The sequence below is a fragment of the Geotrypetes seraphini genome, chromosome 6, assembly GCF_902459505.1.
Source record: "Geotrypetes seraphini chromosome 6, aGeoSer1.1, whole genome shotgun sequence".
NCBI lineage: Eukaryota > Metazoa > Chordata > Amphibia > Gymnophiona > Dermophiidae > Geotrypetes > Geotrypetes seraphini.
Genome location: NC_047089.1, coordinates 143,440,704 through 143,467,630, shown reverse-complemented (window position 1 = coordinate 143,467,630; position 26,927 = coordinate 143,440,704). Strand labels below are relative to the sequence as shown.

General features: G+C 45.4%; 2 protein-coding genes across 5 annotated transcripts in view; one reads left to right on the top strand and one right to left on the bottom strand.

The window, feature by feature from the left end:
* The window catches only part of REV1 (REV1 DNA directed polymerase), a 401,814-nt gene that overhangs the window by 82,085 nt on the left and 292,802 nt on the right, over nt 1-26,927 (top strand). For 2 of the 4 annotated variants that reach the window (XM_033948190.1, XM_033948189.1), the window contains exons 2-4: nt 3,466-3,529; nt 10,821-10,953; nt 20,895-21,063. In XM_033948190.1, the coding sequence (XP_033804081.1) occupies nt 3,473-3,529; nt 10,821-10,953; nt 20,895-21,063 (359 nt within the window). In that variant the 5' untranslated portion in view covers nt 3,466-3,472. Of the gene's footprint in view, nt 1-3,462; nt 3,530-10,820; nt 10,954-20,894; nt 21,064-26,927 lie in introns of those variants that run through there. The other 2 variants (XM_033948188.1, XM_033948192.1) reach the window with 2 other exon arrangements.
* Nucleotides 7,865-8,311, bottom strand: LOC117362292 (40S ribosomal protein S16-like). Its single transcript, XM_033948487.1, has one exon. It carries the CDS (start codon nt 8,303-8,305, stop codon nt 7,865-7,867), a length of 441 nt encoding a protein of 146 aa, XP_033804378.1. The 5' UTR covers nt 8,306-8,311.

Below are 26,927 nucleotides of genomic sequence, written 5' to 3'. Positions count from 1 at the left end.
AGAGAAACGCAGACCATGAAGGAGAAATCATACAATGAGAAAGCCAGGGAAGAGATTCTGCTGCTTAACACAGCGAGGAGATACTTCCAGCAGAAGAGTCAAAGAGGCAGGAAGAGTATGAGAAAATGAGTGCCCTCATACAAGCCTTGGAGAATGGGAGAACTAGGAGCCCCCACAGCAGGCCTCTAAAGAGGAGTCCGGGGCCTCGAAAAAAAGAACGAGGAGGCGTGGAACAAGGCTGACAAGAACCTCCAGCATGAGACTCTACCCGGACCTGTAGCAGACCCCGAAGAGCCTCGAAGCACGAGGAAAAAGGGGATCTGAATCCTGCCACAAACAGGTGCCTCGATGGAGAGGAGCACTTTGAGGTAAAAATCGAGAGAGGCCTCTTAATGGCCTCGAAACTGGACAGCAAGAGCACAGGGCCCGGAGCGACCAAGCGAAGACGCAGTAGAGAACGAGAACAAGGCCCAGTCAAGGACGAGGAACCAAACCCCAGAGACCAATCAGGGGGCGCCCCGAGGAAAAGCACCCACCGGCATGCAGTAAGCCGGGTTGAGGTCGAGACCCTGCCCGGGACCAGAAGGGTCCCTCAAGAGCCTCGAAAGACGAGGAAGAGAGGGATCCAAATCTTGCCTCGAACAGAGGCGCCGCGACGTAGAGGAGTACTCTGCGGCAGAAGCAGATTGAAGTGCTTTGACGGCCTGAAGCCGGACAGCCGGAGTAGAAGGCCAGGACGGACTAGGCGACAGCCCAGTCAAGGACGAAGCACAAGGCCCCAGAGACCAAGCGGGGGGAGCCTCGAAAACAGGCGCAGTCCAGCAGGAAGTAGGGTTGAGGCCCAGACCATGCCCAGGTCGGAAGGATCTCACAAGAACGTCGAAGGACAAGGAAAAAAGGAATCCGAATCTCGCCTTGAACAGAGGCGCCCTGAAGGGAAGGAGTACCTCGAGGCCGAAGCAGATCGAGGCTGCCGGACAGCCTCAAAACCCGATAGCTAGAGTACGGGCTCAGAAAGACCAGGCGAGGACACAGTCGAGGCACGAGGCACAAGGCCTCAGGTCGAGGCGCGAAGCCTCAGTCGAAGTCGAGGCCCGAAGCCTCAGTCGAGGTCGAGGCACGACGCCTCAGTCGAGGTACGACGCCTCAGTCGAGGTCGAGGCACGACGCCTCAGTCGAGGCGCGACACCTCAGTCGAGGTCGAGGTACGACGCCTCAGGCAGGTACAAAGCCTCTGTTGAAGTCAAGGCACCAAGCCCCAGTCGAGGGCGAGGCACAAAGCCCCAGTCGAGGGCGAGGCACAAAGCCCCAGTCGAGGGCGAGGCACAAAGCCCCAGTCGAGGGCGAGGCACAAAGCCCCAGTCGAGGGCGAGGCACAAAGCCCCAGTCGAGGGCGAGGCACAAAGTCCCATCCCGAAAGGTGGCACATACCAATGAAACTGGTAATGACGGTACAGCAGTGTGCTCCATAGAGAGCAACCTCGAGGATGAGTATTCCTTATTAAAGAAGGCACACTTTGAAAGTCTCGTAGAGGCTAGCACGACTGCACTCGATGCCTGGAACATCAGAGACTCAGCTGGAGGCTATACCAAGGTAGCGTACCTGGGAAGGAAAGAAGAGACTTACCCGAGGATGGAACCTCATAAGGCACAGCAGACGAGAGCCACAGGGGATCGAGGCCAAGTCGGGCGAGTCCAATGAAGGAAAAAGGCCTGGCCACGTGGTGAACCCGGTAAGAGGCCAGGAGAGAAAGAAAAACACAGCCGCAGCCAAACGAGAACTAGCGGCAGGGCCAAGGCCCAAGCAAGGCCAGCCAGAGGAAAACCAGCGGGAACTCAACAAATCATTTTTTTTTTTTTGGTTTGTAAAAAAGACACGCCGCACAGAGACAGTCTAGGTCTTTGATATACGTCCGAATGTGGAGGGTCTTTTCAATGCCTGTGCACCAAGTGCAAATTTTTCACTTGTGAGCAGAGGTACCTGCTATTCTGGAGGTCTTGCAGAAGGTTTTGGAGCAGGGCTTGGCTCTAAGCTTCCTGAAGGACAAGAGTGTGGCTCTCTTGTGTTTCTGAGGTAAGATCCATAAGTGTTCACTGGTGGGATATTGTGCATTTTTGTATGGGGGTGAAGCATGTCCAGCCTCTGTTGTAAGTTGTCCATCTGCAGCTGAACCTCAGCATGATTCTCAATGCCTTGATGGATCTACTGTTCAAGCCTTTGAAGAGCGCCTCTGTAAGGGATCTCACCCTGAAGACAGTTTTTCTGTTAGCTATTTGTTCTGCCAGATAGGTGTCTTGAGTCGTAGGCTCTGTCTTGCAGGAATCCTTACTTGTTCTTTTCTGATGATTCCATCTGTCTTCAAACTGTGCTTTCATTTTTGCCAAAAGCGGTCTCCCCCTTTCACATGAATTGCATAGTTTTTCTCTCTCAGCTTTTGTGGCATGGGGAGGTAGGAGTTGCTACAGAAGGTCCTTAGGCTGGATATTCTCAGGGTGTTGCTGCATTATTTGGAGGTTATCAACTCCTTTTATGTGTCTGATAAGCTTTTTGTATTATTCGGAAGATTCCTGCTCTTTGCCTGGCTCCTGTATTATTCCTGGGGACTTGCAAAAGGCATAAATCTTCCAAAACCTCCATAGTATGGTGGATTAAAGCTGCAGTTGAGGTGGTACAGTAGTTTGTTACTGTTTGCCACTGTGCCTGCGAGCACATTTCCACTAGGGCTCAGGTGGCTTGCTGAGAGGAGGTCTGTGTGGTCACTCCAGAAAATATTTACAAGGTGGCAATATGGTCCTCATACTACCCCTTAGTGAAACACTATAAGATTGCTCTTGCCAAGAGTGATGTGGCCTTTGGCAGAGCAGTGGTTCAGTGGGTCTTATCTTCTCCCTTTCCAGTAAGGTGCTGCTTTTGTATATTCCATTGGTTTGAACTGATCTAGCAGGATAAAGAAGGTGAAATGTATTCATTCCTATTAATTTCCTTTTTTGAGTCCTGCTGGACCAGTCCTGCTCTGTCCCTGGAATTTTTGTATATTTAATTTGGCATAGTGATTTGCTAATAAGTGCTGCTATGGGGTTCAAATTTGGTGCATTAAGGTTGATTTGGTTCTGCTTTGGCAGTGGCATACTTAAGTATACCACTGCACCAGCCCTTATACCGGTAATGTCACTGGAAGAGTTTAGCATTTTTACCTCATCAACTTTTGAGGGAAGGGAACTCAGCTTATTGGTCTGTATTGTTCTAGAAGGGCTCAAGGGAAGGAAATTAATGAGTATAAATAAATTTTAACCTTTGTCAACTTCTGAACAGAACCTTATTTTTATATATTAAATGTGCTTTGCTTGTACTGACAGCTTTAAAAAAAAAAAAAAAAAAAAAGCATGTTAAGCGATTGTGTTATTTAGTGGCATTAAAATAGCAATAGCAGATTAATTAATTCTTTGTTTTCTTTCAAAAAGTAGCTCTACTATGCATCGAGGAGGATGGCAAAAACAGGCTCGTGATGGAGATGGCTGGGGAGCATGGGTATGTTTCCAAACAAATTTTTGTCGTCTATATTTTTGTGACTTAATATGGTTTAAAGGACCTTATATTTTATTGTATTGAAGTTTTATGTTCTTTTCTATATTTCTTCATCATACCTGCCTGAAAAACTTAGGGCTCTTTTTATCAAGGTGCGGTAGGCAGTTAACCGCGGTTAGCCTGCCGCGCTAGTCGCTAACGCCTCCATTGATGCGTTAGTTTTTTGGCGTGCCGCAGGGGTTAGCACGTGATGAAATGTCCGACGCGCTAACCCCCGTAGCACACTTTGATAAAAGGAGCCCTTAAAATATTCAAAATATTTTACACCCTCTTTTATCAAGCTGCATTGCCACGCTGCCCATAGGAATAGAATAAGTGGCTTGGCATTTAGCGCATGCTGCTCGGCAGCACAGCTTGGTAAGAGGGGTTTAGTAAGAATATTAGTTGTGCAGGCATGATTAATCCAGGGATTTTCAATGAACACAAAGTAAGAAAAAACTTATGGTGAATTAATTTCATTTTCTGGATGTGATTGCTTTATTGACTTTGGTATAGAAAATTGAATAAATAAATAGCATTCTTCCAGGGGAGCTCAGAATGGTTCACATGATTTTATTCAGATACTCAAGCATTTTTCCCTGTCAGTCCTGGTGGGCTCACAATCTATCTAATGTACCTGGGGCAATGGGGGATTAAGTGACTTGCCCAGGGTCACAAGGTAGCATTACACACAATGAACATGACCTTCCACACATGGAGATCTTATTGCTTGCCTTCTCCACAGATTTGAAAAGGCAGGTACATTAATCTAAAACTAAAATTTAAAGATTAGATTGAAAATTTTCCACCTGATTAGTTTATGTTATCACTTGTGTGTTCTGCTGACAGAAACAAGGTACCATATATACTCAAATATAAACAGAGATTTTTGGGCCAAAAAAATGGCCCAAAAATGAGGGTCTTGGTTTATATTTGAGTTCCCCCAATGACTGGCATACTGTTGTCCCTTCACGTCTGACAATCTGTGCACTGCTGCTTCCCACCGCCTGCAGTTAGCATTCTTGTACAATCCCTCTGGAGGCTGAACTAGAGGGGTCTTGCATCCTTCTTAGCCTCGGCTGCAGGGCTAATAAATCTTGTTCCCTCCCATTTAGGCTACCTGCCTGGGAACTTCCTGTCATGCTCAGTTTGTTCCTGCAGCCTCACTGCATGGGTGATGGTCTCTTGTGCTCGTGATTTATTTTTTAGTTTCTAGTCTGTATTTGATTTGTTTTGTGGATTTGCCCAAGAACTGCGGCTCAACTCTGTGGGAGTGATCCTTTGGCGGGAGATTGCAGACATTTTAAATATTGTCTGCTTCTGGAGGGTGCTCTGTAAGCTTGAACTGCAGTAAGCTTTCTAGAGAGCCTGCAGATTGGATCAGGTCTCCAAGATTGGGAGCCATCTCTCCCCTGGTTTGTCCACAAAGGCTGCTGCGATTCCATGGAGGTATGCCGGAATTGGAACTGGACCGCATGTCTTCCCTAATTTCCCTGAAGGATCCTGGTGGTTGTATTCTGTGGTGACAGGGAAGGTGAGGCGGTCAGAAGGCATGAAAAAAAATCAAGTTTATTCAGCCCCTGAAGTACTGATCTCCTTACTTGTACTGTGTATTATCCCAGGACAAGCAGGCAGCTATTCTCACATGTGGGTGACGTCATCCGACGGAGCCCCAATGCGGACGCCTCACAAGCAGACTTGCTTGAAGAAACTAGAAGTTTTGAGTCGCCCGCACCGCGTATGCGCGAGTGCCTTCCCGCTCAGTGCACTCCCACCATCCCATTCTGGTTAGCTTGGAGGTCACCCACATGTGAGAATAGCCTGCCTGCTTGTCCTGGGATGAAGCACAGTTACTTACCGTAACAGGTGTTATCCAGGGACAGCAGGCAGCTATTCTCACAATCCACCCACCTCCCCTGGTTGGCTTCTTTGCTAGCTATCTGAACTGACGAGACGCGCCCGGTGCGGGCGACTCGAAACTTCTAGTTTCTTCAAGCAAGTCTGCTTGTGAGGCGTCCGCATTGGGGCTCCGTTGGATGATGTCACTCACATGTGAGAATAGCTGCCTGCTGTCCCTGGATAACACCTGTTACGGTAAGTAACTGTGCTTTGCAGGCTGCCATAGACTTTCATTGAAGCACATGTCTCAGGTGGTGCCTCTGAGTTTGGCGATTTTTGAGGGTGCTGAAATCGAGGTTTGGGTGGTTTCCCTGCATGCCCTGGTCTCCCCGCCATCCTGTAAAATCACCATTTTTCTGGGTTTCCTGGGCAGTTTTAGGGCAAAATCAGCACCCACGGTGGCTATCTTGGATTTTCTTTAAAGTTTTAAAAAGTATATTTTTTGGGCTTAGATGCTTTGTTTTTGCTCCAAACTTCACATATGGCCTCCTCTGGACAGGATGGCATGGATTCATGCCATAAATGCGGCGAATAGCTAGTGGATTCGTAGCCATTTATCACTTGCGTTGCAACCTGCGAGGGGTGTGAATTTCGCACTACCCTCCTCCAGAGAGGCCCTACTTTCCTCCGATTTGGCCAGAGGCGCAATTCCGGCATCAGGTTCTCCTAAATTGGGCAAGGAAGGCACTTCGCGAAACGTAAGCACAATTCCGGGGAAAACTGTCATAAATCTTCTAAACATTCCAAATCTGAGTCACGCAAATCGGCTCTTGCCGCCGGTGACTCTTTTCCACCGGAATTTGTGGATATGATGTATCAGGCTTTCATGAGGAAAAAAAGCTATGCCTGTCTCTCCCTCTCAGACAGCAGTCTGTTCAGCCTTTGGATTTCAGCATGTCCATTTGTTCCTTTGTTGGACCGCCAGAAAGCAAGCGGCTGCTCTCCGCCATTGCTTCTGTTCCTGCGTTAGTTTCTTTGCTGTTGCTGTCGAATGGTTCCTTGGCATGGTCAGCAGATGTTACTAACTTAGCGGATCTTGGGGATTCCCAGAACACTGAGTTCCGCGATCTGGGAGAGGATCAGGCAGTGTGCAGGCTCTTTAAGTCCATCCGCCTTCCTGATCTTATTTCGGAGTCCCTGCGGACATTAAAACTTGATTCAGACTAGAGAATGACACAGGGAAAAATTTATCACCGTTCCTGCCCTGTCCCCATGAGCTCTGCCCCGTCCCTGTCTCCGCACCGCCCCTGCGAGCTCAGTCCCCCGCCTTGTCCCTGTGAGCTCAGTCCCCATCCCCGTGAGTTCAGTCCTCGTCCTTGTTCCACAAGCTCGGTCCCTGTCCCCGCCCTGCAAATTGTCAGACCCCATCCACACAAGCCTCAAATAATTATGATTTTATACTGAACTTATTTTATTAAAGTATAAAAAGAGAATGTTCTGTACAATTGTCATTTTATAAACAAATGATACCAAGCAAGGATCAACAAAACCCCTGTTTCCCCTCCCTTTCACAAATTTCCCCTCCACTATTGTGAAAACTGAACAAACCAAACTGAACAAACCAAATTACTAAAGAATGCTACATAGAAAAATTAAGTTAACAGAATACTTCAGTCACACATGGCATGAATAGTGTTAGGGGAGTGCAACTAGGGCAACTGCCCCCTGGTCAGAGAGAGAGCCCTAAGCCAGCTGGAAGCTAAAGAAGCAAAGTCTGAGCTTTGCGGTTCCCAGTTATGTCTAATACCAGCTCTAGCAGGATACATATTTCAAATGTGAAATATTCTAATCACAAAATATAATTTTTTTTTCTACCTTTTGTTGTCTGATAATTTTATTCTTCAAATCACATTAGTCTCGGGTTTTGGTTTTGGGTTCCTTCTGTCTTCATCATGGCATGGCTGGCTCCTGAAGGTAAAATAAGCGGAAGAGGAGCTGGGGAGGAGATGTCAAGTCTGACACGGGCACAATTGTTTTACCACAGGAGCAAGACTTTTCACCGCTTCCATGGGGCAGTGAAAGGTCTTGTCCCCATTCATGCAGTAAACCTGTTGCAAATGTCCGCATTACTGCGGTAAACGGTCCCCATGTCATTCTCTAATTCAGACTCAGCAGTTCAGGCTGAGTGTTCTGTCATGAGTTCTAAACTCCCACTCTCCATTCCGTCAAAAATTACAAAGACTAGGGACATTCAATGAAGTTACAAGGAAATACTTTTAAAACCAATAGGAGGAAATATTTTTTCATTCGGAGGATGCTCTGGGTGGGAGGGAGGGACTAAAGTCCCAGTGACTAACCTAGATCCCTATCAGCAGTTTGGGGTGTTTTTTTGTTTGTTTGTTTTTTGAGATGAGACCTTTTCCTCCAGATTTATTTTGAAAAAGATGTACAAAAAATATTTTAATGGTAAGACTTCTGGTAGCGAGTATGGGCTTCAGGTCCACCAAATTTCTTGGACTCACACTGGTGAGGATCTGTAACCAGCAAGGTCCTGTCATACTGAATTAGAATGTCCTTGATCTCTTTCTTGGAAGCTTCATCAACATACTTCTGATAATAAGCCACCAAAGATTTGGAAATAGCCTGGCAAATAGCATACACTTGGGCAATGTGGCCACCACCCTTGACATAAACTCTGATGTCGACTCCAGCAAAACGCTTCTTGCCCAAGAGGAGAACGGGTTCAAGCAGTTTGTACTTCAGAGTTCTGGGCTCGATCATTTCCAGAAGTCTTTCATTAACTTTAATCAGACCATTTCCCCTCTTGCAGTGAGCAATAGCAGTTCCTGTTTTCTTGCACCCGAAGACCTGGACGGACTGCAGAGGCCTCTTGGTCGGCATCTTCCTCTTTGTGGCTGAAGCGAGCAGGAAAAGGCCGAGCGCGTTTCCGAAGCGAGATCCCTATAAGCAGTTCTATAGCCAGGCCTAGCAAACACTAAGCTACAATTTCTGCTGGATCTACCTTTTCCCTTTTTAAAAAAATGTTAATGTTCCCAATAAATCTAGCTAGATGCTTCTGTGCTATAATCTCCAACTACAGATTAAGCAGAAAAAAGAAAAGGAGGGAGGGATTGTTTTTTTTTTGTGGGGGAGGGGGGTTAGGTTAGAAGACAGAAGAGTTACACCACACTATAGACAAAGTTAATTACCAATAATTAAATAAATAATAACAAGTCTGTGTTCAGTTCTAGAGAAACAATCAACAGTTTTTCAACATTTCCCTTGGTGTTACTGCGAACACCTGTGGGAAATTAAAAATCATAAATTATTACTCCGATTAATTATTTTCTAATATTTCTACTTTTTTCCTCAGAAGTCTACAAAATCCTGAGTGGAGTAGAACGGGTACAAGTGGATCGATTTTTCTCTCCGTCAAAAATTACAAAGATTAGGGGACACTCGAAGTTACAGGGAAATACTTTTAAAACCAATAGGAGGAAATTTTTTTCACTCGGAGAATAGTTAAGCTCTGGAATGCGTTGCCAGAGGATGTGGTAAGAGCGGATAGCATAGCTGGTTTTTAGAAAGGATTGGACAAGTTCTTGGAAGAAAAGTCCATAGTCTGTTATTGAGAAAGACATGAGGGAATCCACTGTTTGTCATGGAATATTGCTACACCTTGTGTTTTGGCCAGGTACTAGTGACCTGGATTGGCCACTGTGATAACGGGCTACTGGGCTTGATGGACCATTGGTCTGACCCAGTAAGGCTATTCTTATGTTCTTATCTTTAATCATAGTCTCTTGAATTTGATGAATCTCTATCAGTATTTTCTATCTGAGACTTTGAAGAACCCATTTCACGTTTAAAGTCCTATCAGTTCTTCTTTTTGTTCATTAAGTCTTCCTTCCAAAGATTGAATTTGAAGGCTTAAGAATTTACCTAAATTCATTACCAAGTCCCATAAAGAATCTAAAGTCACTTCCAGAGGTTTAGAAAAGGAAAAAGATTGTAGTTGCATAGTTGAATGCCGCTCAGCGTTCTTCTTCCCATCCTGAAGGCCTACATAGAAACATAGAAAATGACGTCAGATAAGAGCCATAGCCCATCAAGTCTGCCCACTCCACAGACCCACCCCCTAAGTCTGCTCTAGAGCCCCCGCTCCAACTGACCCATCCGTAACTTCACCCTCTCAGGGATCCCACATGGGCATCCCATTTACCCTTAAAATCTGGAACGCTTTTGGCCTCGATCACCTGTATCGGAAGCTTGTTCCAATGTTCAACCACTCTTTCGGTGAAGAAATACTTTCTGGTGTCGCCATGAAATTTCCCGCTCCTGAGTTTAAGCGGATGCGCTCTTGTGGCAGAGGGTCCTTGGAGAAGGAAAATATCTTCTTCCACTTCGATACGCCCGGTGATATACTTGAACGTCTCAATCATGTCTCCCCTCTCCCTACGTTCCTCGAGAGAGTAGAGCCGCAATTTGTTCAGCCTCTCTTCGTATGAGAGATCCTTGAGCCCCGAGACCATCCTGGTGGCCATCCGCTGAACCGACTCTGCTCTTAGCACATCTTTACGGTAATGTGGCCTCCAGAATTGCACACAGTATTCCAGATGTGGTCTCATTATAGTTTTGCTCCTTACCAACAGGGTCTACCACCAGACTCTCCTGACCATAAGGGGAGTCCAAATCAATGTTCACCAAGGTTGACATTTTGAGTCTCCGGGTAAGGGACCCCAACCTCTTCCAGCATGTCCCGCACCCGACTTGGTGAGCTGTGATAATTTTGAACTGAAATTGTGTGGAATGATTTTGAACCAGTTGATATAGGCTAAGTTGCCAGAATACCCTGGTATAAGAAGCTACTGAGTGGACCAGGAAACCCAGGCCTAAGGGAGACCATATTGAAATGTATTTCTGAAGCCATGTTTTTCTGTTGAACCTTGTGAAGTGTGAGTTGAACACTGAGGAAACAAAAAACCTGCTGAAAAAAGGGAATTTTGGGACAAAAGCACTAAATTTTGTTTGGTGTTTGCAAGTGGTGAATTCCAGCAACATTTTATTTGGACTTGTTGAAAATATTTGACTCCTAGAAGAAATAAAGCTGTTTAAGTTTGGAACTAATCAGGTATTTTAATCATTTGATCTACCATTCCAATGGGAACTGATTAACCGCTCGGTCAGCGCCTTGTGCTCTGGGCTCTATCGGCTACCTCCACTTTGGGTGTGGCCCAACCTGGTGATGCATGGTGACTATATATATATATATATGAAAAAAAAGACATCTAGTAAATTCTGCTTTTTAGGAGTAACATACTGATTTAATTCTGTTATTGGTCTCACAAAGTACTATATGCTTATTTTTGTGAAGATGTCTTTTCTCAACCTTTTAATCTTTTTATTAATATGTTAGGGAGGATATATGGCTGCAAAAGTACAGAAATTAGAAGAGCAATTCTGTTCAGATGCTACAAAGGAACAGCAGAAAGATGGAATGTCATCTGCTCTCTTTAATGGGATTGCTATATATGTCAATGGCTATACAGGTATGCTTTTAGCAATCTCATGTATATACAAAGATTTCTCTTATGATTTTATCAGTGGAATAGTGTAAGAATTTGTGTATATTAGAACTTGGATAATTTCAACATTTTTTTGAAAAGAAAAATGTATTTATTTCTTCATGTTGGAGGGGGCAGAATTTACAGCTTGAGGGTATGTACACTGGACCCCGTGAAGTCTATATTTTGTTTTGCCACTGCTTCTGATTTGGAGAAACATCAGCATTGGTCATAATGTTGGAGAAAGAGACAGATGCCGGATGGAAGTGGGGAGGAGAGGATAGAGTTAGTGAGAGATTGGAGAATAAGGGGAAATGAATTAGGAGAGCCAGGGTGAGTGAAAGAAGTAGCAAGCTGTAAGTAGTAAAAAGAGGGAAATTTAAGGATTGGATAGTAATAAAGAATTAAATCTAGACAGAGACAGAAAATAAATTGAAGAAAACTGAGAAAGATGAGAGAAAATTAACAAATGGACAAGAAATCCTGTCAAGATGAGGAAAGCAGAAATCAGAGACTACACTTCTCCCTCGTCATTCGCGGGGGATACGGGCAGAGCAGGACCGCGAATGCTGAAAAACCGCGATTATCCGGCTCTGACCCACCCCCACCTCCCTGCCGCCTTCCCGGCCTTACCTGGTGGTCTAGAGGGCTTTCGGGGCAGGAGCGATCTTCCTATGCTCCTGCCCCGTGCAGATCGCCATCAGGAAATGGCTGTAGGGAGTTCCCGACATAGTCCCGAGAGACTACGGGAACTCCCAGCAGCCATTTCCTCATGGCGATCTGCACGGGGCAGGAGCGTAGGAAGATTGCTCCTGCCCCGAAAGCCCTCTAGACTAGAGGTCTGCACGGGAACGGGGATTGCGTGAATCCCGCGGGTTCCCCCCCTGACCCACGGGACTCCCACGGGGACGCCGCCTGGCCCACGGGACTCCCACGGGGATGAAAACAGCCTACCTAAATTTTGGCGATGCAGGCATGCAGCTTACAAGTCTGGCGTCGCAGCAGGAAATAGCCATGCTGAGCAGTGAGCTCAGCACGTACACAGATGAAAGCCTTGCTTGCTGATTGGTCCGGCGGCCCCGCCCCGCCGGACCAATCAGCAAGCAAGGCTTTCATCTGTGTACGTGCTGACTCTGAGCTCAGTGCTCAGCATGGCTATTTCCTGCTGCGACGCCGGACTTGTAAGCTGCATGCCTGCATCGCCAGAATTTAGGTAGGCTGTTTTCATCCCCATAGGAGTCTCGTGCTCTATGGCTCTAAGTCTTCTTTAAGTCTTCTTACTGCAGAGTTGGTTCCATTCTCGGTAGGGGATACCTCGGTAGGCTCACTGCTCAGCTACTGGGAACCCAGATTCGATCCTGTTCTGGGTGGAGGACATTTGTAGGGTGGGGTGGGGAGGGGAGGGGGGCTAGTTTGCGCCATCGTGCAGGCTCACCACTCTGCCTCTGCCGGCAAAAGCACAGTCTGTCCCATTCTAGGGGAGAAATCCTAGCAGGGACCAGGCTGCACCACAATACTGGCTTCTAGAAAGCACAATGAACTGGGGGGGGGGGTCTAGCAGTGTGTGGCACCATTTGTACCCATGCAGACTTGCACGGCCATTCAGATGCTGACCTGAGGTCCCTTTCCATCCAGCATCTGCCCCTCCCCCTCTTTCCATCCAGCATCTGCCCCTCTGTCTGCTGCTTCTGCCCAGCATCTGATCTGTCTCCTCTCTTCCTCCTTTCTGCCCCCTCTGTCATCCCATCCATCATCCACCCTTCTTTCTCCCCCTTCCATCCAGCATCTGCCCATCTTTCCCCCCTTTCAGCCCAGCATCTGCTTCATTTCTCTTTCTCCCCCTTCTATTCAGTGTCTGCTCCATCTTTCTCTTTCCTCCCTTCCATCCGTATCCTCCCCCTCTCCTCCTTTCCATTCAATGTCTTCCTCCCCTCTCCTTTTCTTTCCATCCATCATCTGTCTTTTTCTCTCTCCCCAGGCATTCCAGTTTGTCTTATGTTTCCCCTTTCATCCAGTGTGTCTGATCCCTCCCCATTTCTATCTACAGACTGTCTCCTCTCACCTCCTACATCCAGTATCTACCCCTTCCCACCTGACACCTTAGCCGCAGCCAGACTGATGCAAAGCCTTCCCTCTGATGTCAGCTCTGACTTCGCGGGAAGACTTCTGGGTCGGCTACATATGGCTTGCTGCAGGCTGCCTCCAACCCCTGCTGTTATCTGGACTCGAATGAAGTGGTGGAAGGGAGTGCATTTTTGGACACAGAAGTCATGAACTGGGGAGAGAGGAAAGGAGGGAAAGAGATGCTGAGGTGGGGGAGGAAATAGAAAGGGAGAATTGGGTGTGGGTGTGTCAATGAGCGGGAAAGAGAGATGGTTGTGTACACACGGCAAATGGAAGAAAGAGGAGAATTTTTGGTCGTAGGGAGGAAGGTACAGAATATGATAGGGAAGAAAAAGATGAGAGTGAGAAATGTGGCAAGGGAACAATGGGGCAGATTGAAAGGGATGCAAGAGGGAGGAATATTGGACAATGGTGAAGGGAATGGAGGGAGAGATGTGGCATAGTGCTGGAGAGGGGTGATAGAAGGAGAAATGTTAGGCGTGGGGCTGGTGGGCAGGCACGAAAGATGAGAAAGAGATAAATGCTGGACCATGGTAGGGGGAACCAATGGACAGCAACAGAAGAATTTACAGAAGATGGGAAAGCGGAAAAAAGAAACTGGGACCAACTTTATGGAAAAATAAGTCTCCAGACAACAAAGGTAAAAAACGGAATATATTGACTAAAATATGTTAGCTTTGGGAAATGTATATGGCAGATGTCTTTGTATTGTGTTCAAAAGAAAAGGAAATGCATTTCTGGTTTTATTTCTACAGTGTTGAAGTACTTGTTGACCCTTGCTGTGACTGGTGGGGATCCCCAAGCACCGCCAGCAGAGGACCTCCTCTAGAGATGGCCAGAACTCCCCTCCACCAAGCGCAGCAGTCGCTGGCAGCATCCATGAGCCACTGAGGTGCCAGCATCTGTGACTCAGGGACGCTACTGCTGCCTGCCAAGCTTGGCAAAAGGGACCCCCGGCCAACTGCAAAGGAAGTCCTCAGCTGACAGTTTGTGGGTTTTCATCAGCTGAGTATTTATATTTTATATTTACATTAGAGGTTCTGGTAGAAACCCATTTACAAAGTATGTATTCTTCCCAATTAATATTTTCAAATTAGTAACGTCTCTTTGCTTATTTGTAAATGGGTCTCTACCAGAGCCTTTAATTCAGTAGCATAATTAAATAAAATAACTATTTCTGAAGTTTATAGGGAAGGGTGGTGACGGAGGAGATTCCTTGCGGGGACGGAGGGGATTCCTCGCGGGGACGGGTGGGGACGGAGGGGATTCCTCGCGGGGATGGGTGGGGACGGAGGGATTCCTCATGGGGACGGGTGGGGACGGAGGGATTCCTCACGGGGACGGGTGGGGACGGGTGCGATTTTGGCGGGGACGGGTGGGGACAAGTTTCAAGTTTATTAGGATTTTATATACCGCCTATCAAGGTTATCTAAGCGGTTTTTACAATCAGGTACTCAAGCATTTTCCCTATCTGTCCTGGTGGGCTCACAATCTATCTAACGTACCTTGGGCTATGGAGGATTAAGTGACTTGCCCAAGGTCACAAGGAGCAGCGCAGGGTTTGAACCCACAACCCCAGGGTGGTGAGGCTGTAGATCTAACCACTGCACCACACACTCCCACGGGTAGGATTTCTGTCCCCGCGCAACTCTCTACTCTAGACCACCAGGTAAGGCCGGGAATGCGGCAGGGAGGAAAAAAGATGGATTTTTTTAACATTAAGACTGGTTTTTTTATTTTCCCCCTTCCCAGAAAAAAATCGCGATTATATGAAACCGCGAGTGCAGGAACCGCGAATGGGGAGGGGGACGTGTAAGACCAATACAATTGAAAAAAATACATGGCCAGACAAGGTAGTAAAAATAATTTTGGTTTTCTTTTTTTTTTTTTATAATTGTTTATTAAAGTTTTAAGCATAAAAACAATTTGTAACACAATTAAAACCGCAAAAGTCACATAGAACCATACATCATGACACTTCGAAAAAGACACATACCATCTAGCTATATACATAAATCATCATGCAAAAGAAGGAACCATGAACATGACTGTTACCCTTCCCAGATTGAAACAACCCATCCCCCAAACTCCCACCTACAAAGTCCCAACCCCACCCCCTCCTAACCCAATTCTAGTCCCGTGTGGAGTGAGGAAGTCCTCCAAGCGACATAGCCAGACCATACTTTCTGATAGGGTTCCATGCGCATCCGCCGCATAGCAGTCAATTTACACCTCAGTTGAATAGTATCCAAACGATTAAGTAAGTGCCCCCTTTCCGGTATTCTAGCGGAGCGCCAACAACCAGCCAAAGCCACCCTCGCTAGGGTCACCACAAAAATAGCCAGGCGATGTTCCTGGAGAAGAAACCCCAGGAAAGGCATATTAAGCAGACAGCATTCCATCAAGATCGGGATATGCTTCCCCACAATTTGGACCAATATCTGCCCCACCATATTCCAATATTCCTTAACCTTAGGGCAGGACCACCAAATATGCCGGAAGGAGCCCACCTGTCCTCATCCCCTCCAACAGTGATCAGAAAGAGCAACCACAAAGGAAACTAGTTTCACTGGTGTCAAATACCAGCGATAATAAAATTTATATCCATTTTCCAAAAGAGAAGAAGTGATAGGCAAAGAAAAAAGGCTTCGATAACATCCACCCCACTCCTTGCCATCTAAAACTCTCCCTACTTCCCTCTCCCATATACTGCGATAACTGTCCTCTGGAGCTTTCCGCAATAATAAAGCCTGATACAAGCGAGAAATCCCTCCCCGCCCAATCCCTTTCTGCAAAGCCACTTCCAATTTAGTTTCCCCCAATATAAAGTCCCAATATGCCTGTTTATACAAAAAGATGCTCAATTGCGCATACGGTAACACATCAGTGTGCACGAGCCTATACTCATCTTGTAGTTGAGCAAAGGGAAGCAAAGCACCATCCTGCCAAATTTGACCAACAGTACGCAGCCCTGCTCAGACCATCGATACCGGATAGGATCCTCTCCCCCTGGTACAAAGCCCTCTAAGAGACTGATAGGAGACAATGTAAAATGTCTAAGCTCCGGGAACATTTTCCGCCTCAACTGATACCAAGTATTTAAAATCATGCTCAAAAAAGGATTATCTACCTTCAAATGTGCCCGCAAGATGGAAACCGGGACCCACCGAAGTCTCCACAGTGAGATATCAGGTATACAAACCTGCTCCAAATGCATCCAGAGACGATCTTCATATCCAATCCACGCAGCCACTTCCTGTAATAAAGCCGCCTGATAATAAAGGCGGAAATTGGGAACTCCCATCCCTCCCCACTGTTTATGCTGATATAGAAGAGCTCGCCGTACCCGCGGAGGTTTACGTTTCCAAATGTAAGCGAATACTTTACGATTCAATATGCAAAAATACCCCATTGGTATCGCTATAGGTAAAGCCATAAAAGAAATAATAGTTTCGGAAGTAACATCATTTTAACGGCTGCTATTCGGCTCATCCACCCAATGGTCATACCTTCCCATCTATCCAATTCTTGGAAAATTTGTTGCTGTAGTGGAGGAAAGTTGACCGCAAATAACGAATCAGGGCAGGTTGTCAGCTGCACCCCCAAATACTTGAGAGATCTCCGCGCCCAACGGAAAGCAAATTGACCCTGAATCTGCTGTACCTGTGCAGATGATAGATTAATATTGAGAATTTCAGACTTATCCATGTTTACCTGAAAACCGGAAATATGCCCATAATCTTCCAAAGCCTGAATCAAATGTTATAATGAATCCCTAGGATTCCGCAAAAAAAAAAAGAACATCATCCGCAAAAAAGCAAAATCTTGTAAGACCGGTTTCCCACTTCCAACCCTTGAATATAGTCATGCTGCCGAATCAAACATGCAAAAGGTTCCATAGCCAAAGCAAACATCAGTGAGAGAGGGGGGATGGGTGCAGAACCTGGCAGGGGGGAGGGAGGAGGGGCAGAGCACAGATCCTGGCAGGGCAGGACACATGAATATTAAACCCCCCCCCCAGCTTATATTTGAGTCAATCTTTATTCCTCTTTTTGGGGGGAAGGGTACATCGTCTTATATTTGGATCGACTTTATTCAAATATATAAGGTATTGCCCATTGACATATTTTAATTGTTTTGTTACTTCCTTCTGAAGTTTGAAGGCAGCCTATTTTGCAGCTATCCATGCTCTTCAACATCTTCATCCAAGCACTGGGGTGGGAATGCTACATCTACGCAGATGACATCCAACTTGATCATTCCACTAAAGAAGCAAAACGTGAAAACTAAACAAAAGATCAAAACATGCCTGAGGAAAATTTTCAGATGGCTCCAAACAAACAGACTAGTAGCCAACAGGGAGAAAACAGAACTACAGTATTACTAATTAACAAATGGCAAGGAAATAGCCCAAGGTACCAACTAACATTCAAGGTTTCAAGGTTTTATTAACATTTGATGAATTGCCTATTTGAATTACTAAGCGATGAACAACATTTAATAAAAGCATGAGTCGTATAACAACAAACAAACTAACAAAAATCTTCAATAAAACATAGACGTGAGACGGAAGGAAAGGAGGAAAAGTTACAATTTTGTCTTAGAAGAAATAAACAATCAAGGCAAAAACAAAAGGAAATTAAGGGGGTTGAAACTAGAGAATATTTTATAATAAGATTAAATGTTAAAAGCATCTCTAAAAAGATAAGATTTTAGTGATTTTTTAAAAAGTATAATATCTTTTTCGTTTTTAATATATTGTGGCATGGAATTCCACAGTTGAGGGCCCATTATGGAAAACATGTCTGATCTTCTTGTACCTACTATTTTTAAGGAAGGGACGGATAAGAGGTTTTGAAATGATGAGCGAAGTGAACGTAAAGTGTTATGGGGGATTAACATTTTAGATATAAATTGAGGTTCGTTAAAAGTCAGGGTTTTGAATATAAGTAGCATGACCTTAAAGGGTACACGATGACTAATTGGCAGCCAATGGGCGTCGGTCATCAAAGGCGTAACATGATCGTATTTCTTGGCATTGTATATTAACTTGAATGGCAATGCCATAAAATCTTCATGGATGGGGTAAGAAACCTAGGGGTATGGTTGAACCCAAACCTAGACATGACAACGCAGATCAAACGCATCGTGAAAAATGTATATGGCAAACTCTACTGGGTCAGAGGACTCAAACCCTACCTTACCCGCCAACAATAATAACCCTGGTACTGTTGATTTTTGACTACTGAAAGCTGTCCTACTGGGCATTCCAAAATACATGATAAAACAGATACAAACGGTACAAAACTCAGCAGCAAGATTTCTGCTGGGAAAATCAAGGCACATGAGTGTCACCCCATTACTGAAAGAATTACACTGGCTCCTGATTGAAAGCAGGTTAAAATTCAAGATCCTACTGCAGACGCACAAAATCATTCATTTCTCTGAACCACAATATCTAGTGGCCAGACTGCATCAGCACACAACAACACATGCACTATGCTCAAGCCAAAATCACCTGCTGGAAATTCCCTCCTTCAGAGACATCAAATACAAAAGCATCAGGAAAGGAATGTTCTCGGTGATGGCTCCAAGATGGTGGAATGCCCTCCTGAAGGAACTAAAACTGGAAAAAGATACTGGAAAATTCAAGAAAGGGATAAAGGCCATTCTCTTCATAGACTACTTTAGCCAATAAAACAACATAGAGGAGACAGTTGGCTAGCCCTCCTCCCCCTCCCCCTCAATCAGGAACTCAATAGAAAGAACATAATGGAATATAAATAGACCAAGGACTGAAGCCCAGAAAACTAGACTGAGGAAGATAAAACTTCTAAGATAAAATAAAACACAATACAGATACATGTATATAGACCAGGAGTCTCAAAGTCCCTCCTTGAGGGCCACAATCCAGTCGGGTTTTCAGGATTTCCCCAATGAATATGCATGAGATCTATGTGCATGCACTGTTTTCAGTGCATACTCATTGGGGAAATCCTGAAAACCCGACTGGATTGCGGCCCTCAAGGAGGGACTTTGAGACTCCTAATATAGACTATAGTTATTTGAATAGGCCAAACTCCTTAGGAGGCATGTAAATATTGTGTACTTAGCTGCAATAGTAAACCTAATATTAGATATGAAGATAGGTAGGACGATGGATTTGGTATGAAGATATACATATAAATAGGATGATCGATGTGCCGGTAACATAAGTAGGATGATTGATTATTCCATAATTATGCTGATATTAATAACTGTATTGTAACACCGCTACAGAAGCCCCTGTAACTCTGTATAGAGCCCATGTATTGTAACACCTCGCCGAAGCTCTTTGTAACTCTGTATTCTAATACCTCCACAGAAGCTCAAATATTGTAACACCTTTTACAGAAGGTCATGCAAAGCGCTCTGAATTGACATCTACATGTTCTCCCTGAAACTCTTTCAACTGTCCCCCCTGGAAACAATCTACACTTAAGCAGATGACATCCTTGTCCTCCTTGAGACTGACCAGAACCTCACCAACCTCCACGAAAACATTACAGCTTGCATAATGAGACTCCGTGCCTGGTCCCTCTCGGTACAGATGAAACTAAACGAATCTAAAACAAAACTACTCTGGCTCGGCCCAAAATTCGAACACCTGCCCACACTTTTCACACTACCCACAGGTGATACACTACAGCTCGAGTTCTCATGCAAGGTCCTTGGTATCACTATCGATTCCTCTCTCTCCCTCAATGACCACCTCAACTCCTTGGCAAAATCATGCTTTTTCAGCCTTCACATGCTGAGGAAAGCTAGATCCTACTTCAGCCAACAACACTTTGCCATCCTTGTCCAATCCATCATCCTCTCCAAACTAGATTACTGCAACGCCATCTACTTAAATCTATCAAAAAAAAGTATTCTAAGACTCCAGCTAATCCAGAATACTGCAGCCAAACTGATCTTCTCAAAACGCAAGTCTGACCATGCCTTCCCACTCCTTGCCAAACTTCATTGGCTCCCAATAATCTCCAGAATCCATTTCAAATGTTCCTGCCTGGCTTTCAAGATCATTCACGGAATCCTGCCTCCTCTTATCCCACTGTCTTTCAACTCCTCCAGAACTGCCCAAAGGCTTAAACTAGCCTTCCCCTCTCCACGCGGCATCCACTATTCAGGCAAACTGGGAAAATCCCTTCTCTTCAAAATCACAGGTCTTTGGAACGACCTCACCACCCCGCTGCGGAACCTGAGCTCCCTTCAGTTATTCCGCAAACAACTGAAAACCTGGCTTTTCAGCAAATTGTAGCTCTATCCTTCTCCCCTTTCTCTCCCCCCTTCTACACATAAGTTCATGCAATCCTTTTTCTTCTCTACCCACTATTTTAAGTTCTTGTAAACCGTGTCGAGCTCCATTCTCATGGAGATGATGCGGTATATAAACTTAAGGTTTAGATTAGATTAGTAATGGTATAAAAGCGAGCAGTAAACAGTATCCTGCTTGTCCTCTGAGGAAACAAATTTGCTAACCTTTGAAGGCATTCTTTGAAAACAACTGGCTATCAGTCCTCATAAAACACTCTTATCTCTTCATTAAGTTGACTTTATCAAATTTATAGCTCTGTACCTAACAGAGGGTAGCCTAGCACAGCCACTGTGATATAGAATGTCAGAAGGCTGTAAAAGCTGTCCAGTTACTGCTTAAGCCTAGGCTCTATCCTGTGATGCCTCTTGCATGTAAGGATCGATATCCTGCTGCCTTTCGAGAACACCTAATATATAGGTAAGTAACTTAGTTCTCTCTGTTTCAGATCCTTCAGCGGCTGAATTACGGAGGTTGATGATGTTGCATGGAGGTCAGTACCATCTGTACTATTCCAGGTCTAAAACAACACACATTATTGCAACAAATCTTACAAATACCAAAATAAAGGAGTTGAAAGGAGAAAAAGTGGTTCACCCATCATGGATTATAGAAAGGTGAGTGGATATAAAATTATCAATAACTGTTCTGGGCAGTGTTAATTTTACTGATGAGCAAGTATTATCAATATTAACTCAGCCTTTTAAAATTTAAGATTGTAGTTTTCCTTGTATTGGCTCATTTTGTTGTTATCCACCATTTTCTAGAGATGAGCTTATCTTTGTTATAATCACCATGAAATTATTCTTCAGACAAGTCTGACCACTTTTGAGATTGTGGTAATCTTTTTGTATCTTGTTTTTTGCCTACTTAAGCTTGCTTATTTAAAGGATCATTTTCAAAATGATTTAACATGGGAAAAGTTATTTACCCTTATAAATCATATGTCTGAAAATTGTCTCCCCTTCAATGTGACTAAAAGTATGCACTGTTTAACTGCATTATGAGGTGGTGGTCTCAATGCTGTACTTAGGTCATGGGAGGAAAAATCTTTGCATGTACAGTGGAACCTCAGTTTGCGAGTAACCCGGTTTGCGAATGTTTTGCAAGACGAGCAAAACACTCAGCAAACTTTTGTCTCGCAAACCGAGCACTGCCCTGATAAACGAGCACTCAGCAATGGTGGCCCAGGGGTGAATACCTGCCTGCGGGTGCTGCAGCGCTTCCAAAGTGGTAGCTTCCTTCCTTCGAGGTCCCCGTGCGGCTGCCCTCCTGCTTCGGCCAATGCCTCTGCTGTCCATCAGCACCTCCCAGCTCCCGATCCAAGCCGGCCGCCATCCTGTATAAGCATGCGCGTAGCCTCACCTCTCCTCTCCTCTCTTAAGTCAGCCGCTGCCCCGACAACACGCTCACCACGTACAAGCATGACGTCCTGCCTTTACCAAAATGCCTTTATCAAAATGCCAGGATGTCCTCCAAAGGCCTCAATTATAATTTTCATTTTGTCACTTATTTCAAGTTCCTCTTTGATCTTCTTTAAAAATTTCTCAGCTATTTAAATACTCAGAAGCACTTCGAGTTTCAAGAAGTCATAGCTACTCTGTCTCAACTCAGATTACATCTTCTCCTGTCTTCTTATGATGCCTTTGAGTTGTCCGCCAGGGTGACTGCTTGTTCTGTAGCAATGCGTTGCCTAGTCTGGCTTCGCACCATTGACATGGACCCTAATCTTCAGGACCGCTTGGCTAATATTCCTTGTGCAGGCAATGACCTCTTCGATGAATCTATTGAGACAGCCATCAAGAAATTGTCTGAACATGAAAAATCCTTTGCTTCTATTGTCAGACCAAAACCTAAGCCAGCTCTTGCCAAGCTACATGACCTCCTCCAATTTTTCAGAGGCGTTTTGCTCCGAGAGCGGCTCCATACACTCGTCCGCTTCCTAAGAAACAGCAGAATCAGATGCAACAGAAATCTCAACCTTCTGCACCTAAGACTGCGCAGCCTTTTTGGCTGTTTTTAAACAGAGCATAACCTCCATCGTTCTGTCTCTGTCCTCTCTTCTCCCATTTGGAGGTCATCTTCATCATTTTTATCACTGATGGGAGACAGTTGCATCTGACCTCTGGGTGCTGTCAATCATCAGGGAAGGATATTCTCTTCATTTTACTCAGGTTCCACCAGGGCTTCTTCCTAGAGAGTGTCCTTCCAGTCCATCCCAGACTGCCCTTCTTCTTCAGGAAGCTCAAGCTCTGCTTCATTTCCATGCCATCGAACCAGTTCCTTTGGAACAGCAGAACAGGGGTTTTTACTCCCTTTACTTCCTTGTTCCGAAGAAGATGGGCGATCTGCGACCCATCCTGGATCTCAGGGCTCTCAACAAATTTTTAGTCAAAGAAAAATTTCAAATGTTGTCCCTGGCATCCCTTTAACCCCTTCTGGATCAGAACGACTGATTATGCTCTCTGGATCTCAAGGAGGCCTATACTCATATTCCCATTCATCCGGCCTCCCGTCAGTGCCTCAGATTTCGGGTGGAGAATCTGCATTACCAATAAAGAGTGTTGCCCTTTGGCCTGGTTTCATCTCCCAGAGTGTTCACCAAGTGCCTAGTAGTGGTAGCAGCAGCTCTATGGCACCATGGTCTCCAGGTGTTTCCCTACCTAGACAACTGGCTCATTAAAGATTCAACATCTCGGGGTTATTGTAGAGACCCAACAGACTACGTGGTTACTACAAAGTTTGGGATTCAAAATCAACTTTTCCAAATCCCAACTTCAGCCCTCTCAGAATCTACAATTCATAGGAGCTGTTCTCGACACTATTCACCTCAGAGCATTCCTTCCACAACAACGTCTAGAAGCTCTCCTTCAACTCTGTCATGCAGTGTCTTCCCACTCTTCAATCTCAGCGAGACACATGATGGTACTATTAGGTCACATGGCCTCCACAGTACACGTGACTCCTTTTGCCAGACTTCACCTCCGCATTCCTCAGTGGATCCTGGCATCTCATTGGACGCAGGCTTGCGACCCACTTTGTCGACACATTACTTTCACTCCTTCCTTGAGACAGTCTCTCCGCTGGTGGATGCTCTCTTCCAATCGCCTCCAGTGGTTTGGGACCTCAATGTTGCTCTTGCTCAATTGATGAATCCTCCCTTTGAACTAATGTCTACGGCTCATCTGAAGTATCTCACATGGAAAATGGTGTTTCTCATTGCCCTCACTTCTGCTCGACGAGTTAGTGAGCTGCAAGCTTTAGTAGCTGATCCACCTTTTACCGTCTTCCATCATGACAAGGTGGTCCTCCGTACTCATCCTAAATTCTTACCTAAAGTGGTTTCAGAATTTGATCTCAACCAATCCATTGTTCTTCCAGTGTTCTTTCCAAAGCCTTATTCTCACCCTGGAGAATCAGCCCTTATTACTCTAGACTGTAAACGTGCTTTGGCCTTCTATTTGGAACGCACCAAACCACACAGAACTGCTCTTCAACTTTTTGTCTCCTTCGATCCAAACAAGTTGGGACATCCAATCTCTAAGCGTACCATCTCCAACTGGATGGCTGCTTGTATCTCTTTCTGCTATAGATTACACCTACAGAGTCGAGTCACAGCCCATAAATAATAATAATAACTTTATTCTTGTATACCGCAATACCATGGAAGTTCAATGCGGTTAACAATAGAAGAGACTGTACATTTACAGTGATGATACATAAAGTCAGAGCAATGGCAGCTTCAGTAGCTTTCCTCAGATCTACACCTATTGAGGAAATTTGCAAAGCTACTACCTGGTCCTCGGTTCATACTTTCACCTCTCACTATTGCCTGGATGTTTTCTCCAGACGGGATGGCCATTTTGGCCAGAGAGTATTACAAAATTTATTCTCCTAAGTTGCCAACGCTCCCACCATCCCATTCTAGTTAGCTTGGAGGTCACCCATATGTGAGAATAGGCTGCCTACTTGTGCTGGGATAAAGCACAGTTACTTACCATAACAGTTGTTATCCAGGGACAGCAGGCAGCTATTCTCACAACCCACCCACTTCCCCTGGTTAGCTTCTCTGCTAGCTATCTGAACTGAGGAGACTCGCTCTGCGCTGGGCGAGGCATGTGTAAAGTTTAAGAACATAAGAACATAAGAAGTTGCCTCCGCTGAGTCAGACCAGAGATCCATCTCGCCCAGCGGTCCGCTCCCGCGGTGGCCCATCAGGCCCATTGCCTGAGCAGTGGTCCTTGACTATTTTTATAATCTATCTCTACTCCTATCCCTATCCTTAATTCTTATCTGTACCCCTCAATTCCCTTGTTCTCTAGGAACCTATCCAAACCTTCTTTGAAGCTATGTAACTTGTTCTGGCCTATCACAGCTTCTGGAAGTGCGTTCCACATATCCACCACCCTTTGGGTGAAAAAGTACTTCCTAGCGTTTGTTCTAAACCTGTCTCCTTTCAATTTCTCTGAGTGCCCCCTTGTACTTGTGCTTCCCCATAATCTGAAAAATCTGTCCCTGTCCACTTTTTCTATGCCTTTCAGGATCTTGAAGGTTTCTATCATGTCTCCTCTAAGTCTCCGCTTCTCAAGGGAGAATAGCCCCAGCTTTTTTAGCCTGTCAGTATATGAGAGGTTTTCCATACCCTTTATCAGTTTAGTTGCTCTTCTCTGGACTCCCTCGAGTACTGCCATGTCTTTCTAGAGGTGCGGTGACCAATACTGGACACAGTACTCCAGATGTGGGTGCACCATTGCACGATAAAGTGGCAGGATGACTTCCTTTGTCCTGGCCGTGATGCCCTTCTTAATGATTCCAAGCATTTTGTTTGCTTTCCTTGAGGCTGTGGCGCATTGTGCCGATGCCTTCAGTGTTGTATCAACCATTACTCCCAGGTCTCTTTCAAGGTTACTTACCCCCAGCAGTGATCCCCCCATTTTGTAGCTGAACATCGGGTTCTTTTTTCCTACATGCATGACCTTACACTTCCCTATGTTAAAACTCATTTGCCACTTATTGGCCCACTCTTCCAGTGTCGTCAGATCCTTTTGGAGATTTTCGCAGTCTTCCGTTGTTTCAACCCTGCTGTATAGTTTGGTGTCGTCTGCAAATTTAATGACCTCGCATTTTGTTCTCGCCTCCAGGTCATTTATAAATATATTGAAAAGGAGCGGTCCCAACACCGATCCCTGCGGCACCCCGCTCGTGACCCATTTCCAATCTGAATAGTGACCCTTCACTCCAACCCTCTATTTTCTGCCTGCCAGCCAGTTTTTGATCCATCGGTGGACCTCCCCTTGTACCCCGTGGCTCCATAGTTTCTTAAGCAGTCTTTCGTGTGGTACCTTGTCGAAGGCCTTTTGGAAGTCTAGGTAAATGATATCTATGGATTCCCCTTTATCCACCTGTCTGTTCACCCCTTCAAAGAAGTGTAATAAGTTAGTGAGGCATGACCTACCCTTGCAGAAGCCATGCTGACTTGATTTAAGCTGTCCATTGGCTTCGATGTGTTCACAGATGCTGTCCTTGATCAGCGCTTCCATCATCTTTCCTGGGACCGAGGTCAAGCTCACCGGCCTGTAGTTTCCTGGGTCACCCCTCGAACCCTTCTTGAAGATTGGTGTGACATTTGCTATTTTCCAGTCCTCTGGGATCTCTCCAGTTTTTAAGGATAGGTTGCATATTTGTCGAAGTGGCTCTGCTATTTCGTTCCTCAGTTCCTTGAGTACCCTTGGGTGAAGGCCGTCTGGACCTGGTGATTTGTCGCTCTTTAGCCTGTCTATCTGCCTGAGGACATCCTCTTGACTTACCTCTAGTTGGGCCAGCTTATCTTCCTGATCTCCATTTACGATCTCTTCTGGCTCCGGAATGTTGGTTGTGTCTTCCCTCGTGAAGACTGACGTGAAGAACTCGTTTAACTTGTCAGCCATCTCTTTTTCCTCTTTTACCACCCCCTTTCTGTCTCCATCGTCCAAGGGTCCCACTTCCTCCCTTGCTGGTTGCTTCCCCTTAACGTATCTGAAGAACGATTTGAAGTTTGTTGCTTCCCCCGCTAATTTCTCTTCATATTCTCTTTTTGCTTTCCTAACCACTCGGTGGCACTCTTTCTGGTGTTTTTTATGCTCCTTTAGATTGTCCTTTGATTGATCCTTTTTCCATTTGCTGAACGATGCTTTCTTGTCACTTATCGCCTTCCTCACTGCATTTGTTATCCACACTGGGTTTTTCGTTCTGTTTTTTTTTGCACCCTTTCCTGAACTTGGGGACGCACAGGTTATGTGCTTTGTGTACCACGCCCTTGAGTAGGGTCCAGGCTTTTTCTACGGACTCCGTCTTCCTTGCGTTGTTGAGTTTCTTTCCCACCATTTTCCTCATGGCATCATAATTTCCTTTTCTGAAGTTGAGTGTTGTCGTTGCGGTCCTTTTCACCTTCGATGATACAATTTCTAACCTGCACTGGATCGTATTGTGATCGCTGTTCCCC

Bases quoted from the DNA above. Each gene is read 5' to 3' on its own strand.
- LOC117362292 (XM_033948487.1), bottom strand. From the start codon at position 8,305: ATGCCGACCAAGAGGCCTCTGCAGTCCGTCCAGGTCTTCGGGTGCAAG.